The sequence below is a fragment of the Ochlerotatus camptorhynchus genome, unplaced genomic scaffold (assembly GCF_037179485.1).
Source record: "Ochlerotatus camptorhynchus isolate MF236.1 unplaced genomic scaffold, CSIRO-AGI_Acam_v1.1 ptg000336l, whole genome shotgun sequence".
Lineage (NCBI taxonomy): Eukaryota > Metazoa > Arthropoda > Insecta > Diptera > Culicidae > Ochlerotatus > Ochlerotatus camptorhynchus.
Genome location: NW_027040824.1, coordinates 3,410,194 through 3,426,503, shown reverse-complemented (window position 1 = coordinate 3,426,503; position 16,310 = coordinate 3,410,194). Strand labels below are relative to the sequence as shown.

Below are 16,310 nucleotides of genomic sequence, written 5' to 3'. Positions count from 1 at the left end.
TTATAGTTGTGAAAATTATGATGATTTTGGACTCACAACCATTTCTCCACAACTCGATATTCTAGAACTCGGTCCCATCATTTTCCCATGTATCGTACTCTCCATAAGTCGATATTTCTACAAGTCAATGCCGCCTTTGATCGATGATCCACGTACACAGTTCGAAAAGGTAGTGTAAATTTCTGTTCAATATGATGCACATAAAAGGAGCGTCTATATCATATAACTTTACATAATAAACCGTGTTAAGTTCTGGGACTTTTCATAAAATGTTGCAAATATTGTATACAAAAGCCCATCATTGTAAACAACATTGCTTACAAGTTGCTCGTTTACTTGAAATGAAACACAATTTTACGTGAATATATATTTACATCACAATTTAAATTCAGAATTTTTTGCCGTGTAGAATTTTTTTGATTCTATTTCTCGATATGTTAAAGGAAGAGCTTCTGAACTTTGTGATGTTGATGTTAAAACCAAAGAAACTTTTAAAACATGATAACGTGGGTGTCATATTGAGTACCCCGGACCCATCTCCAATACATCAGAACATTTTTCTAGATAGATTCATACGTCAGATTGCGACTTGAGTGTTAAAAAATCGATAGAACTGTTTCTGCACATCGAAGGCACGTGAGCAAATCGGCGATCATTCCTTTTGCCAGTGGTGGTGGGGGATACACCTAACCATCCCTCTCCAACTACCTTCTTCAAAATAGACCTCTATGTTCCTACTGTTTTGGGGAAATGGTCCGTAGCTTTAATTTATATCACGAACTATCATGAGATATATCAAACAGGTTATATTGAATGCTCAGGGTACATGCTGAGTTATTCGGCCAGGCCGAATCATCACTAGGCCGAATGGTCATTCATTATCATTTGGCTGAATAGTCACTATGCCAAATTCTGGAAAATTATAAACTCTTGCGAAGAAAATTTGCTGGTTTGAAAAAAAAGGATAAGCAGCAAATCGAGGGGGGATGGGAGGATAAATAAGATTAATCCCTTTTGGACTTCGCCAACAATGATTCCCTCTCATGTCAGGAAGAAGAAGAAGAAGAAGAATAAGAAGAAGGAAAAGAAGAAGAAGAAGAAGAAGAAGAAGAAGAAGAAGAAGAAGAAGAAGAAGAAGAAGAAGAAGAAGAAGAAGAAGAAGAAGAAGAAGACATCCTAGAGAAATTCAGGGTGTCTACTGTAGTAGATATAGTTAGTGTGGCATATAAATGAGTAGAATCGAGTGAGTGTGAAGCGTGATAGGCCGTATGTAAATGGAATCTGATTGGTTCGGAAATTTTGATACAGCTAGAGGTATAAATATGAGGTACCTAAGCTCGTTGACGGCTACCGGGCCCTGGAGGGTCTCCATCAAGCCATATCGACGAGTTTCTGTTAGGGTTAAGTTTCAAGCAAACTTTTGATTCGGCTCAGAAATGTTCGTAGACGCCAGTTTCAGCGGACTGGGGATCTGCAGCGTAAATACGAAATGGTCGATCTGAATCGGCAGATCGCTTCCAGAATGGTCTCAATCCGGAACGAGAGTTTCGGGCGGCTCGTTCAGAACCTGGACGACCGTTCCAGACCATTCTGGAAGGTTGCCAAGGTGCTGAAGTCTCACCCCAAGCCCATTCCACCACTTAGAGTCAATGACGAACGGCTTATCACCAACGAAGAGAAGGCCAATGCAATTGGGGAGCACATTGCCCAATCGCATTTGCTTGGCTCTACAATCCCAAGTCCACTCGAGAACCAGGTTGTGCAGTGCGTCCAGACGTTAGATACCTCCCCTTGTGCCGTCCCTCCAGAAGAACGGATTACAGAGGAACAAATTTGCTCAGCGCTGAAATATAGTAAAAACATGAAGGCTCCCGGGTTTGACGGAATATTCAACCTAGCGTTGAAAAATCCGAGGGTCCACTCGCTGCTGGCTGCCATCCTCAACAGTTGCTTGGAGCTGCACTACTTTCCAAGCATCTGGAAGGTGGCAAAAATCATCCCGATCCGCAAACCTGGGAAAGACCCTTCACTACCGTCAAGCTACAGACCGATTAGCCTGCTCTCAGCGCTGAGCAAGCTGTTCGAAAAATTGATCCTCAGCCGACTGAACAAGTTTGTGGAGGAACATGTCATTCTTCTTCCGGAACAGTTCGGGTTCCGTAAGGGGCATTCCACCAATCTACAGCTAGTGCGGGTGATGAATAACATCCGAAGTAACATAGCTGTATCCAAGTCCACAGCCATGGCCTTGTTAGACGTCGAAAAGGCGTTTGACAATGTCTGGCACGACGGACTTATATACAAGCTTTGTAACTCCAACTTTCCACCATACCTTGTGAAAATCACCCGTAACTATCTCCAGCAAAGGTCGTTCAGGGTGTCGTTGAATAGTTCCCTTTCGGGACAATTTCCGATCCCAGCAGGTGTTCCGCAAGGGAGTCTGCTGGGACCACTGCTTTACAGCATCTACACGTCGGACATCCCTCCTCTAGGAGACGGTTGCGTGTTCTTTTTTTTTTTTTTTATTATAGTCACTTTAACACTCTTGGGTCATTCGTGACTTGTCCGGGGGTGAGATTTGAACTCGTGACTTTGGCGTGAGAGGTATGGATGTTAAACACTACGCCGGGGTCGCCCCTCCCCCCCCCCCCGGGTGTTCTTCCTGTTCGCAGATGACACCGCGATAGCCGTCAAGGGTAGGATGCCTCGTGAAATTACGAACAAGCTCCAACGATGCCTTGACACCACAGCAAAAAATTAATTTTAATATCACATCAAAGTGGATGCACTTCATTCGTGTCGAAAATATGGTGTAAGATCACTTGCTAAAAAGGACAAAATTATCATTAATACAGTGCATGAACTGACAATACGCTGCTTTTAATGCATTTGTTTAGTTTTGTGGCCATAAACATTACATGAGATTTTCGACCTGATTGAAGTGCATCCTCTTGGATGTAATATTAAAATTTATTTTTTGCTGTGACCTTTACTGATTATGCCACCACGTGGAAAATCAAAATCAATGTTCCTTCACAGACAATCACCAAAACTTAAACCGTCTCCCTCCTGTACCGTAATAATGGATGGTACAAGGGTCGAGTGGTCCACTGATGTTACTTATCTCGAGATGTTGTTCGATGAGAAGCTCCTGTTCCGCTCGCACATAGAGAAAACCCTAGTTAAGTGCTCCGCCTTGGTTAGGTGTTTGCTCATTTGCCGCAGATCCCGCCTCTCAAGGCAAAACAAACTGACTGTCTACAAACAGATCAAAGCCCCCGCGATCTTCTATGCCGCCCTGGTGTGGGAATCGTGCGCTCAGACCCACAGGAACAAAATCCAGGTTGCACAGAATAGAGTGTTGAGGATGATCCTAGATCGTCCATTCGACACAAGAATAGCAGACCTCCATCAAGAGGCAGAAATTCCCAAAGTAGAATCCAAAATTGATGATATGACAACCAAATTTATCCAAAAATGTAATCTTTCTGAACATGCTTTAATAAGCAATTTGCACATAGTAGGTTAAGTGTATATAGTAGAGTAGGTTAGTTTTAAGCTGTAAATAGTAGTATTAAGTAAAGTTGGTTGGAATTGCTAACATGAAGCTTTAGTGTGATGATTTATTACCTAGAGAATGATCTTTAGAAGAGGGTAGGTGGATAGTTCCGTTAGAGCACGGCAGTATGAAAATTGAATAGAAGTTGAAAATGAGCGAAGGGCCATTAATGCCATAGTTTTTTGAAGATAGACGCACATCTTTTGCCTAACCCGTACGATGTACGCGGAGACTTGAAGTATGTCTCCAAGTCTAGTTTCTCTTCAAATTCTACAAACAAAACAAACCAATCCCACCAAGGTGGTCGACCGTGTACTAAGTCTAGGACTAATTCTGTAAAACAAATTTTGAATTTTGCCCATACCTAAAGATGAAGAAAGCAATTAAATAACTTAGTAAAATTTATATGGTAATCATCCAAGTTAAACTGAAATAAAGATCATTTAAACTAAACTAACTAACTAACTCGTTGACGGCTTTTTATGATGGACTGTGGAGAGAGCGGACGACCAGCAAAGGACCACCAGCAGAAGGGATAGCGGCACTAGTGGACCAACAGATGGAACAGCAGATTCGTGGAACCGTGACTGAGGCTGGAAACCTCGGTCCAGTAACGACATCTACCTACTACCTGATAAAATTAAAAAACCTGAAATCCATAGGGAATTTTAATTTTGCTGGAAAAGCCTAGAATTCTCAGGAAATTTCATCACTTCTTCTTCTAAAAATTTAAAAAAAAATATACTACATTTTACTATGCAGTGTTGGGAAAATATCAAAAAATCAAATCTCACCAACGCCCAAGATCACGCTTGATTTTCGTAGACAAAAATCAACAAGCAAACTACTGCGGTTGTTTTTGCAAGCTGTGATATCGCAGCTCGGAGTATCAAGCTAACAAAACTCACCAACTGCAAATCTCACCAAACTGTGGTGAGATTGAGTTTAATGATTTTTGCTTTACTCAAAAATGCAACCATAATTTCCATAACGGCTTGCAGCAGTCCCTTCGTGTCTGCCATCGGTGAAGAGTAAAAAGGGATAGCAAACTATGCTTTCTCTTTCTAAAAAACGATGTGCAATGGAATCATTTTTGTGTCGAGTCAACTCTCAGCTTGATTTTTGCACATTGTGAATAGTCTCGCAATATCAAAGGAGCTTGTAAAATCAATATCAAGCATGATATTTTGTTCCAATATCACGCGTGATATTGCGAGCGCATGAGAGCGGAAAAATATCAATTGATTTCTGATTTTGCCAACACTGTTACTATGCTAACATTCCTCAACATTTTATTTCACTCATTGATCTTAATAAACCCTGAGCCGATTTATCTTCAGTAACAAAATAAATTTTAAACATTCATAAATTTTAAACATTCAGGTTCTACAATATGGATATTTTTCTCAAATTTTAATTTTTTTTTTTTAATTCTGGGAGCTAGGGGTTTTCGTGATCCAAATTACTTCAAATTTTGGCAGGGTGTTTCTGACCCCCCAAACTACCATTCCAGGGGGTAGCGTTTGAAATTCCAGACATTGATTTTTTTTTCTCATACAACACTAAAACACTTTAATGTATTGGCATTTTAGCAATTTTTTAAGTTTAATTCTTTAGAAAATTGAATTAATTTAGGACTACAATTTATTGAAACATTTGAAGGGGTTTGAATTCCATTACACTTTTGTTTTACTTTTAGATATAATTTTAAGATTCAAGGGCGTTTATAATTTGCAAACTTTTATAGTTGTGAAAATTATGATGATTTTGGACTCACACTCATTTCTCCACAACTCGATATTCCAGAACTCCATGAATTCTGCGGTCCTTTTATTTTCCGATGTATCGTACTCTCCATGAGTCGACATTTCTACAAGTCGATGATCCATGTAGTGTTTTTTTTTTTTTGATTCTATAACTCGATATGTCAAAGGAAGAGCTCTGTGATGTGGATGACCAAAAGAACTTTTAAAACATGATAACTGGTAGTCATATTGAGTACCCCGGACCCTCCTTCATTACATCGGAACATGTTTTTAGAGAAATTCTTACGTCAGATGGCGACTTGAGAAAATCGATAGAATTCCCCCGAAACGGTAGAAGAAATTCCACCGAGAGGGAGAAGACATTCCTCCGAGAAGGTAGAAGAAATTCCCTCGAGAGGGTTGATAAAATGATAAATTTCTCCAAGAAGATAGAAGAAATTCCTCCGAGAAGGTAGAAGAAATTCCCCCGAAAGGGTAGAAGAAATTCCACCGAGAGGGAGAAGACATTCCTCCGAGAAGGTAGAAGAAATTCCCTCGAGAGGGTTGATAAAATGATAAATTTCTCCGAGAGGGTAGAAGAAGTTCCTCCAAGAAGATAGAAGAAATTCTTCCGAGAAGGTAGAAGAAATTCCTCCGAGAAGGTAGAAGAAATTCCCCCGAGAGGGTAGAAGAAATTCCACCAAGAGGGTAGAAGACATTCCTCCGAGAAGGTAGAAGAAATTCCTCCGAGAAGGTAGAAGAAATTCCCTCGAGAGGGTTGATAAAATGATAAATTTCTCAGAGAGGATAGAATAAGTTCCTCCGAGAAGATAGAAGAAATTCCTCCGAAAAGGTAGAAGAAATTCTTCCGAAAAGGTAGAAGAAATTCCTCCGAGAAGGTAGAAGAAATTCTTCCGAAAATGTAGAAGAAATTCCTCCGAGAAGGTAGAAGAAATTCCTCCGAAAAGGTAGAAGAAATTTCCCCGACAAGGTAGAAGAAACTCCTCCGAGAAGGTAGAAGATATTGCTCCGAGAAGGTAGAAGAAATTCCCCCGAGAGGGTAGAAGAAATTCCTCCGAGAGGGTAGAAGACATTCCTCTGAGAAGGTAGAAGAAATTCCTTAGAGAACGTAGAAAATATTTCCTCGAGAGGGTTGATAAAATGTCCCGAGAGGGTTGATAAATTACCCCCGTTCCTCAATAAAGGAGAGTAGGAAAGGGGAAGAATGTAGTAGATAGAGTTAGTGTGGAATACAAATGAGTAGAATCGAGTGAGCGTGAAGCGTGATAGACCGTATGTGAACGGAATCTGGTTCGGAAATATTGATACAGCTAGAGGTATAAATATGAGGTACCTAAGCTCGTTGACGGTATTCTTATGACGGACAAGGATTGGTCGATCTTCAGAGAAAGATCGATCTTGATGGATTGATCTTATATTTGGCTCTAGAATTGATCCACTGATTAAATTGGTACCAAAGAATCGATCTTTGGTAGATCGATCTTTTGATTTTTATTTTAATACGCTTGTTTACGTTGGTAGCCTAAGAAATTATTTCCTTTATAACATTCAATTAAATGTTTTCGTGACGGTAATGTTCAATGAGCACAGGAAGGAGGTAGCCCAAACCTTCAAATGTTGATGTATTCGTAAATATCGGAAATGCAAATAGTGACATCCTTGTAGGGAGCGATGTAAATCCTTTTTTTTTCAATGTAAATACACTTAAAAAAGTTTAGCAACTGTTTTTTTTTTAAGATCCAAAAGATCGAAAGAAGAGATCGATTTTTTCGATCTTTTCGTGGACCTATTGATCTTCAGTAACAACATAAATTGTAAAAATTCATAGCCTTGAATTGAATTCAAGTTCTGTAATATGGGTATTTCCCATATTATGACCAAAAAAGTTTTCCTAGCGGCAACTTTCGTTGATTAAAGGATTAACTTGAAAAATAGCCCATTCATAACGAACTAAGGAAGAGGTGTGGCTTTGCTAAGCGAAATGTACAATCAAGTTGTTGTTTATTTGCTCGTTAATATACTTCTTTTTTAATTTCACCGAGGGTCCACGGTACTAACACTAGGACTATTAAGAAATCTGTCGTTGCAAATTGATTGTTTCAATTCAGCATCATGGTGGCTGATATGAACTATCATGTGCATCAAGAATCCAGTTGCTGCCGTAGTAAGTGTTGTTGCTTGACAGGTATGCAATACAATTCCTGAAGCAAGAAGCTTAGCAACAATCCGTAATACAGATATGACACAACCTTTTCCTAAATTTATTACATTAACCTTAATCCAGCATTTCGTACCTACGTACACTGTGATGCAAAATTGATCGGACAAAGGTCGTTTTCATACAAACAACCCAAGTTCCCATGTTGTAATGATCAATTGAGCTGAAATTTTGACGCAAAACTACAAATCTCGCGTCACTTTTCAAATAGACCAATGTAACATATCCACCATTTTAAGAGAATCGAAGTTGAAGTTTGACAGATTATTATTTTAACTGTTTAAAAACAATACGTTTTGCAATACTCACAGCGAGTATCACGTCAACACATTCCTTCCCATTCCCTATTGGACCTGCATTCGGACACGGCCGGCGCTGGTATTGCTAAATATTAGATCTTCAGTTTTTACACATTGAGGATGAATGTTAGTCCCAAACATCATCTGTTGGTTCTCTGTGTAATTGCAGCTGATCTGGTAATAACAGAGTAGCAACCGTGGGCGGTCAATAATGCTTATGCTAAAAACAATACGTTTTGCAATACTATTTTTAATGTAGTCAGTGTATAAGAACGAAGAAACGGTAAAATCACAATTTTACTTTGAGTTTCATGCTACAACATAGAAAAAAACCACATAGGACGTTTTGACAAGTCAAGTTGTACATCGGACATATTACATTGGACGATTTTTCTCACTGACATAATCAATGAGTGTTACATTTGACGTTTTGTCTACATGATACTAGATTCCCTTTCACAGATTTCAGAGTATAGTACCTAACTTTAGATTGGCCCCGCCGAAGTAACAATCATATACCCATCATTTCAAACTGTACATCGGACAATTTTTGATTTTTTTTTTTTTTTTTTAATTGGATAATGATTATCTCAAATGAATGAAAGTAAATTTGGATGGATGTTTTTGTATCACATACAATGATAGAAGAGTAATAGTTTGTATAGCTTAACTCGATTTGTTTTCATTTGTTACATTGGTCTATTTTAAAAGTGACGCGAGAAATATATTGAATTTCACGTGAAAGAAATATCGAATTTTTTTGAAGCACCTGCTGTAAGGTGACAATAAAAATAAAATTTGTACATAGCTGATCGGACAAAGGCCAGTGGAAAAGCAAGTTTTGTGTCAAAATTTCAGCTCAATTGATCATAACAGAACACATTTACAACATGTTAAACTTGGTTAATTTTTAAGTGTAGACTTGTGTGTATGTAATGAGAAGTCACCACCAACGTTGTTGCAGCAAAGTACACTTCTGCGTTGAAAATAATCCCTTAAAATATTGTTCACTCAAGCCAGACAAAATACAAATATTAATCTTCAGAGTTCTATGATTACTAGCGTGTTGATATGATCGGTCAAGTCAGACCGAACTGTGGCATTTTTTTTTTTTTTGATTTCGAGAAAAACGAATTTAAAGTTGGCTGTTCTATATTGTGTCTTATGTAATGGGAAAAATCATTTGACCGTTTTCTCTTGCTACTCTAATTTTTCAAATCTGGCTGAAGAAGTGAAATGTAACTGAGGGAATTCTTGATCTTATGATATCATTAACTCATTTTCTGTTTTTACTTTGCTACTTAGTCCCTTCTGACTTAACGCCGACTATATTATCTTGTATAGTAAAATGTAGTGCTGTTTTACATTCAAAATCATCTATTTTTATTTTTAGCTGGTCTGGTCTGAGTATTCTGAGGGATTTTGAGTATAATTTGGTGCTGCGCATTTGCATTAGCATGTTTTTTTTTCCACCAAATAGGCTGAAAGCTTTAGAGACTTCCAAAAAATGTATTTTAGAAGATTTCCGCATAAGGACTTGTTGAAGGACACATAGTTCCACAGATATTCCGGTATTATTTGGGGTGCTAACACGCTAACGGTATCCCAACTACCGTAAGGTTGCCATCCACCGCTCACGAAGTCTTCCTTTACCTTCCTTTAGCATCCTTTCGGCAAGCAATTGCCTCTTTCCAGGAGCATGAGTGGTGATCTTACGGTGATTCCAGTATATCGAGTCAGCTTGAATCTATACTAGAAGATATTTCTGGAACCATCTAAAAACTTCACCCCATTTCAAAAGCCACTTGTGAAAAGGGCACACAATTATTCTGTGAACAAACCCTTGCAGTCCCTTCTCTCGTCACCCGACAACATCACATATGATGGGACCGCGAGAGTCAAGGCATGCGAAACAGCGCACAGCGATGGCGCCCTGATAGAGCGCATTGAGATGTTTCAATGAAACAGTCGCATGTGATTGAATACATGCGTAGCATTAAGAGAGCAATGCGATGAGACAAAACAACATTGAAACGCTTGAATTTGTTGAGAGCGTGTAGCTTGTCGCGCGCATCGTTCTGGTCTCTCTTTTGTGCAATTAATGTACTGCCGTTCTACGCATATCAGTCCCATGTGTCAAAAGATGCTTCTGAGAAAATCGCGAATAATGTTTCGAATCATTTCTGCTCATTGGAAGAAATATACGTTAAAATAAGTTACCGCATTGTTCACATTTCAACAGAATCAATATGTTTTAGTGAAAACTACAGAAATTACCTTCAATCAGTTAAGCCTATTTTTATACAAACAATATTTAATGGGACTGTTATGCCTAGAAATTTGCAATGAAGTAAGATATTCTACGCATGTTAGTCCCACTAGAGACTGTTACTTTCAGTGTTGCTTTGATGGCCACGATGCGTTTGACGTCTTTACTCTTGTGCTGGCATGAGCGTGCTTGCGTTCTCCGCGAAGTTTTGGAAGATCCTGGATAGTTTGTATAGCTTTCCATCAATAAAATAATACCAACATTAATTTGTTGACATTGCTACTTCTATAAAACTATTAAAAGTATGGGCATTGCAAGAAACTAATGATGAATGCACAATTTAGAACATAAACTTCTTGACATCTTGTTCTACTTCTTAGCAAAATGAACGTAGGCCTAAAGGAGATTGTGCTTAATCATGTTGAGTCCAACCATAGATTTATGGCGGCTGACATGATGATTTCAAGAAATACTTTGGATGAGTTGACATGCACATGCAAATTTCTTCCGTACAGAGTTGACCTTTATGCTGCGTATTATCATATTATAAAAGGGGCTTTTCATGCAACACGTAGACATAATAGGGGGAGTGTGGGGGTGGCGATTGTCTACGTAAGTGTCTAATAATGCAGTGTTTGAAATTAGAAACTGGTGTTTTAATATGAAATCCCGTTTTTCCTAATATTTATCAACATAAAATAAAATTTCCACTTCCTAAAATGGTTCATACCGTTTCTTTTGATTATATAAATCCTGTTTCAATAATTTGTGTACACAAATCGATTCGTTAATGATAGATTCAGTCAAGAAAATCTTTGTGGGACAATTATGCGTAGAATTTCAACATGGGACAATTAGGCTTGATATTGTTTTTATACAAACCCAGAACAAATTATATGTTTTTCTATTTTCATTCCAAAGTCTAGCTAAAAAAGTACTGTTTTATGAACAAACCGTGAAGAACGTCCAAAAGTAACATGGGACAGATATGCGTAGAACGGCAGTGTAGCACACCATGGATTTGAGAGTCATGCGACGCTCCGTCTCACAGCTCGCTGTCGCATTTGTGTACGCGTGAGATTTCCGGAAGTCATTATTACCTGGGTTTGGTCCAATAAGCTAATATTTCCTTTGCTTGCACCAAAGAATTCACAAACTTGTGTAATCCCATTTTCAAGTGCTTAGTTTGCTATCCTCACTTTCACTCTAGACAAAAATGTTGGTTTGTTATTATTATCCTCACTTTCGGACCATCAATACTCTTGCATATAGAATTGACTATACGCTTGTTTACGTTGGTACCCCAAGAAATTCTTTCTTTTATAATATTCAATTAAATGTGGTCGTGACGGTAAGGAGCAATGAGCACAGCCCAACAAACAATTTTAGCTGCAGATTAGCTTATACTGCCAAAATTTGCCTTATGCAGCTAATTTTTGCCTGTATAAGCTGAGCTGCAGCTTAAATTGTTAGTTGGGAGGAGAGAGCTAGAGAAATCCTTCAAATGTTGCTGTATTCGTAAATATCGGAAACGCAAATAGTGACGTCATTGTAGGGAGCGATGCTGATGTTGATGTTATGTTCGATAAATTTATCACGCAGTCTGGGGTGAGAGTAAAAATATTTAACACTTATTTTTGAAGATCAAAAAAATCGAAAGAAGAGATCGATTTTTTCGATCTTTTCGTGGACAATAATCGATCCAAAAAATCGGAAATCGGGATGAAAAAGATCGATCTTCCAAAGATCGATACAAGATCGCCCAATCCTAAATACGACATGCACTAAAATAAAGACACGGGATGTACTACAGTAGAGCAAATTACTGGTCGCAGTAGTAGCATAGAGGTAACTCTAAGACTAGTAGGTCCCGAAGACACGTACTCAACTTTTTGCCTCAGCTCTGGTACTATCTTCGGTCCCAAGCTAATCGATTAACCCCTCGAAACATAGGGAAATCCACTAACCCCTCATTTTATCTGTTAAACTTTTATAGCGAATCAAAACAAACATTGTGTAGTACTAGAATTTTGACTAGAAATGGTACGTTAATCGTTTGCTTGGGACCAATAGGCTAGTCAAGTAGTGAGCCAATTTAAAATCGTTAGTTTCGTATTGATTGTTGGTATTAGTGTTATGTCCCGAACAGTGGAAAAAAAGCCAGGGCTCATACTGTGGGCACAGCCTGACAACGCATGCGTGTTCTACTTTGAATGCTGGCTACAATACCGATACGACATGCCAGGCTCTGAGCCCTGAGCTGAGCTAGGGGCTGGGGGTAGTTACCACTGTCCACCTCTGGCTACGCCTGAGGCTAAGCTTTAACGTTGTTTGCATTGATGAGTAACAATTCACAATGAAAATGAAGTAAAAATTTATCGATCCTTGCCATGATTTAAAATTTTGAGATTAATCCATTTTTTGCGTGATCACAGTGAGTTCCGATCTTACTATATTATTTGCTTCAATGAAAACCAAGTTTTATCAACTGAGCAAAACGTCAGTAGCAAATAGACAACTTTTCTAGTCAAGCTGTGCATGCCAAATAAGCCAATAAGTAATTGCAAGCAAACTAATCGTATGTATGTTAACATGTAACTCAATTTCTATTATATTTTTTGCTCACTCAGACAAACTAATCAACGTTTACAACACGATCACAAGCACTGACTATCAACTGCACCCTATCGAGTGATGTAATTAACGATCACCGTCGACGTTGCACCTTGGCCATGTGCTTATGCATCGACACCAGCAGATCGCGGTAATTTTAAATTGCTACCCGTACGATTGCATGGAGTGCACATGTTAAGCTTACTCTACTAGAAACTGAATCACTAATCGATGCAACTAAACGTAAATCGCTGCAGTGAAGGGCGCCTACCACTAGCACTAGGTACTGTTGTTATCATTTACTGTGGAATTCCTCAGGGCATAACACTAATTAGCTTGACATGCGTATTAGCTACAACAATAATAGGGATTATGCTTATCACAATTTCGAAATTTCCCACTCACCACGTCCTCCTCGTCATCATTGTAGTTTACGTTCAGAAGCATGAACTTCCAATACTGCACGCAGTCTGGAATCGAGTAGCAACTATTCTTGCGCGGATTACCACGAGACGTTGAATTGATACTGCTACCATCTTCTTCATAGTCTTCTGATTCTGCACAACTTTCACAGAATTCCAACTCTTCGTCGTCATCAACGAATGATGACACACTAGAATCCACTGATTCATCGCATTTGCGGTAGTCGAAAATGTAATCACGGCGATAATTGTACACTATTCTATTGATCTTTGGTTCAGCTGGACTGTACATTATGCACACATTTTTGTATCGGTCTAAAGGGTGACGAATGTTTCGATTCGGGACCGGAGGAGGTTTCTGACCCAACGTGCGGCGATTGCTCTTGGAGAAGGCAAAGTCATCGACAACTTCCCACTCGTTCTCGTCTCGCGCGGGTTCTAACCGAATAGATTCGTAAATGTTTTCTTGAGGAGATTCGTAGACCGGTTCCGTGCCTTCGGTTTTGCAAGTCCATATTTGCTGGTAAATATTCTCATCCAGTGATGTTCCACAATCGGAGTGCACTCCACTGGTAGAACTACTGCAGCTGATCTCGTTGGATGAGTTGCTCTGTAGTTCGGGGCTTATGAACTCACCTCTCCGCCGGCGCCGTCGCTTTAGCGCCACAAGATTAATCATAGCTTTGTTATTCTCTAGGAATTGGAAATAGCTATCAATTTCGACGGATTCTTGCAAGGCGCTTGCGGAATTGTGGAACTCGTTCGTCATTATGTTAAGATACGTTTTACGCTTGTTCAACAGCAGCTTTTGCTTACGCACTACTTCACCGACGGTGGCAACTAGTAAGAATGCCTTTAGCCGACGTTCGTATGTTATCACCACTCGACACAAACTAACATCCAGTAAATATTTTTGCATCAGTATGTGCTTTCTGCTGAGTTTGGAGCTACGATGTTGTTTGTTGTGCGATAACCGTGTGTTCGAGTCGCTATCTAGCTCGTTTACCTGTGCGCGATATGGTCTTATCACGTCATTTGCATGGCCATTTGTAGCAGCAACGCTGTTTTGACGTGGGCCTTCCTTTTCCCGATTTAGCACTGCTTCGAAAATATTCAACAGACCAGACACAAATTCGGATTTGTCCCCCTCCCCTGCACTGCCCGGAGTCAGCGTTCCATCAGATCGTTCATCTTCTTTGCTGTTTTCAAACTCAGAATTGCAGAAACTTATCACTACGGGATCCAACGTTTCAGTTTGGTCTTCTTCTACCTTCTCCCGTTTCTGATTATTTATAACATTTTGCCGAATCTCTTCAACTTTATAACTCAAATCACTCGCACAATAACTCTTCCCTCGAAACTTCCAACCGTTCCCACAATCGGCACTAATATCGTTAAACGTAACGGATGGAATGCTTTTCACATGATAGGTCACTTCACCGGCATCGTAATCTTCAGTCTGTACCAACAATGACATCATCCACTCTTTCACGGGAATCACATCACCGCTGGCGCCACCACCGACGAGCCCTCGTACTAGTCGCTTTCGATCAACGACCGCCGACGCCGCACTGGAAGGGCTCAAGTTCTCATAAATGGTTTCACTTTTCCTTGATTCGGAAAAATCGATCAAATTTTCACTGACACTTCTTCTCACTTTCAACGACGGTGTGGCTTTCTCTTCCGTTGCTGGCGGAATTTCTGTGGCCGTTGCTGCTGCTGTCGCTACTGCCAATGTACTGGCGGATGACTGGGTAATGTGTTTTACCACCCCAGCCAACGTCAGCTGGTCGTCACTTTTGTGCAACACGCGATCGACTGATCGCTTTTTTTTTTGTTTTGTTCGATGGAAAAAAGGAGGAATATGGATTATTAAATAACGCTGATTACAACCGGCATGGAAAACTCGACCACTTGTTTGGTTTGGTTGATCTGATATATGCTTTTCGTTGGGAGGTACCCGGTAATAATGGGGTGGGTGTTGTGGATGTTGATCCAAAACAATATCTGAGAATAATCAATTATATGTGTGTTTTTTGAATGCAGTGCTTGACAACCCTTGGGTTACTTGGAAGTAATATTGAAAGTTTTATTGAAGCTTTGGTGGTTCACGGGAACCCTCAGAAAACTCAAATTGTTACTGGAAGCGAAATCTACCACGAATATGAAGCTTTTAGAAATCGGAGCCAAAGTTGATATGAAGCATGCATTTTTACCAAATACGGAAACTTGTTTAGAATTATGTCGATTGATTGACCAATTTAACATAGAGTAGAATAACGTAGAGCTTCAGACCCAAAAGCTTTAATTTTTCCACGTGACGTAATTCCTTTTTATGTAAATCGTGGAACACAAACAAACTGCAAAATTAAATGTCCTGAAACCGAAACAAAGCGCAACTCGACAAAAAGTGCGTTTGATCAATTTGATTTTCTCGTCTCTTTCAACTTATTGTTATGTCATAAGGGCCACTTGCATGTGTCGGTCTCAGGGCACCGACATTTACATGACTTTTTCGAAGTGTGTAGGTACATGTGGTAAAAGTGTTTTCAATGTTCCCATTGTAACTTGTTCGGCTTTTTAAAAAAAATTGACCTACTGGAACATACACACTACGAAGAAGTCATGTAAATTGTGGTGCCCTGAGTCAAACTGACACATGCAAGCGGCTCTTATGACATTAAGGGTCACACACATTAGATCTGTTTGAATTGCGTTGACGTTGACAGTTAACAAAAGATTTAGCTGTAACTTTGCCATAAAGCCTCAGATCCGGATCTAATAAACTTTTAATCGAGTTGCGTATGTTTCGGTTTCGGAACACTAAATTTAACATTTAACATGTTTGTTTACGTTCCATTGTTTAAGTCAAAGATGGAGTACGTCTCGTGTAAAAATAGTTTTTTTTTAATCCTTTAAATTTGTCAAACCTCTTAACGGAATCTCTTTATGAAGAGCTTTGAGTGGGTGGGTTTATTTCCCACCAGGTACCTAAATTCAGTCTCCAAAAAGTAGAGGCATGCTACGATGTGTGGTTTTAGGTAGCATCTTTAGCATGCCTCGAGTATCCGTTTCCTTGATCTCTATTAAGCAATGTTGATGGATTATGTTTAAATATTTCTAAACTTTCAGCTACGTCTAATTCCAAGGCAAAGATACACTCC

The 16,310-nt window shown here is 39.4% G+C and overlaps 1 protein-coding gene across 2 annotated transcripts in view; it reads right to left on the bottom strand.

Moving 5' to 3' along the window:
• Positions 1–16,310, bottom strand: part of LOC135708835 (uncharacterized) — a 34,857-nt gene that overhangs the window by 3,103 nt on the left and 15,444 nt on the right. For both annotated transcript variants that reach the window (XM_065230984.1, XM_065230985.1), the window contains exon 2: positions 13,130–14,971. In XM_065230984.1, the coding sequence (XP_065087056.1) occupies positions 13,130–14,971 (1,842 nt within the window). The remainder of the gene's footprint in view (positions 1–13,129; positions 14,972–16,310) is intronic.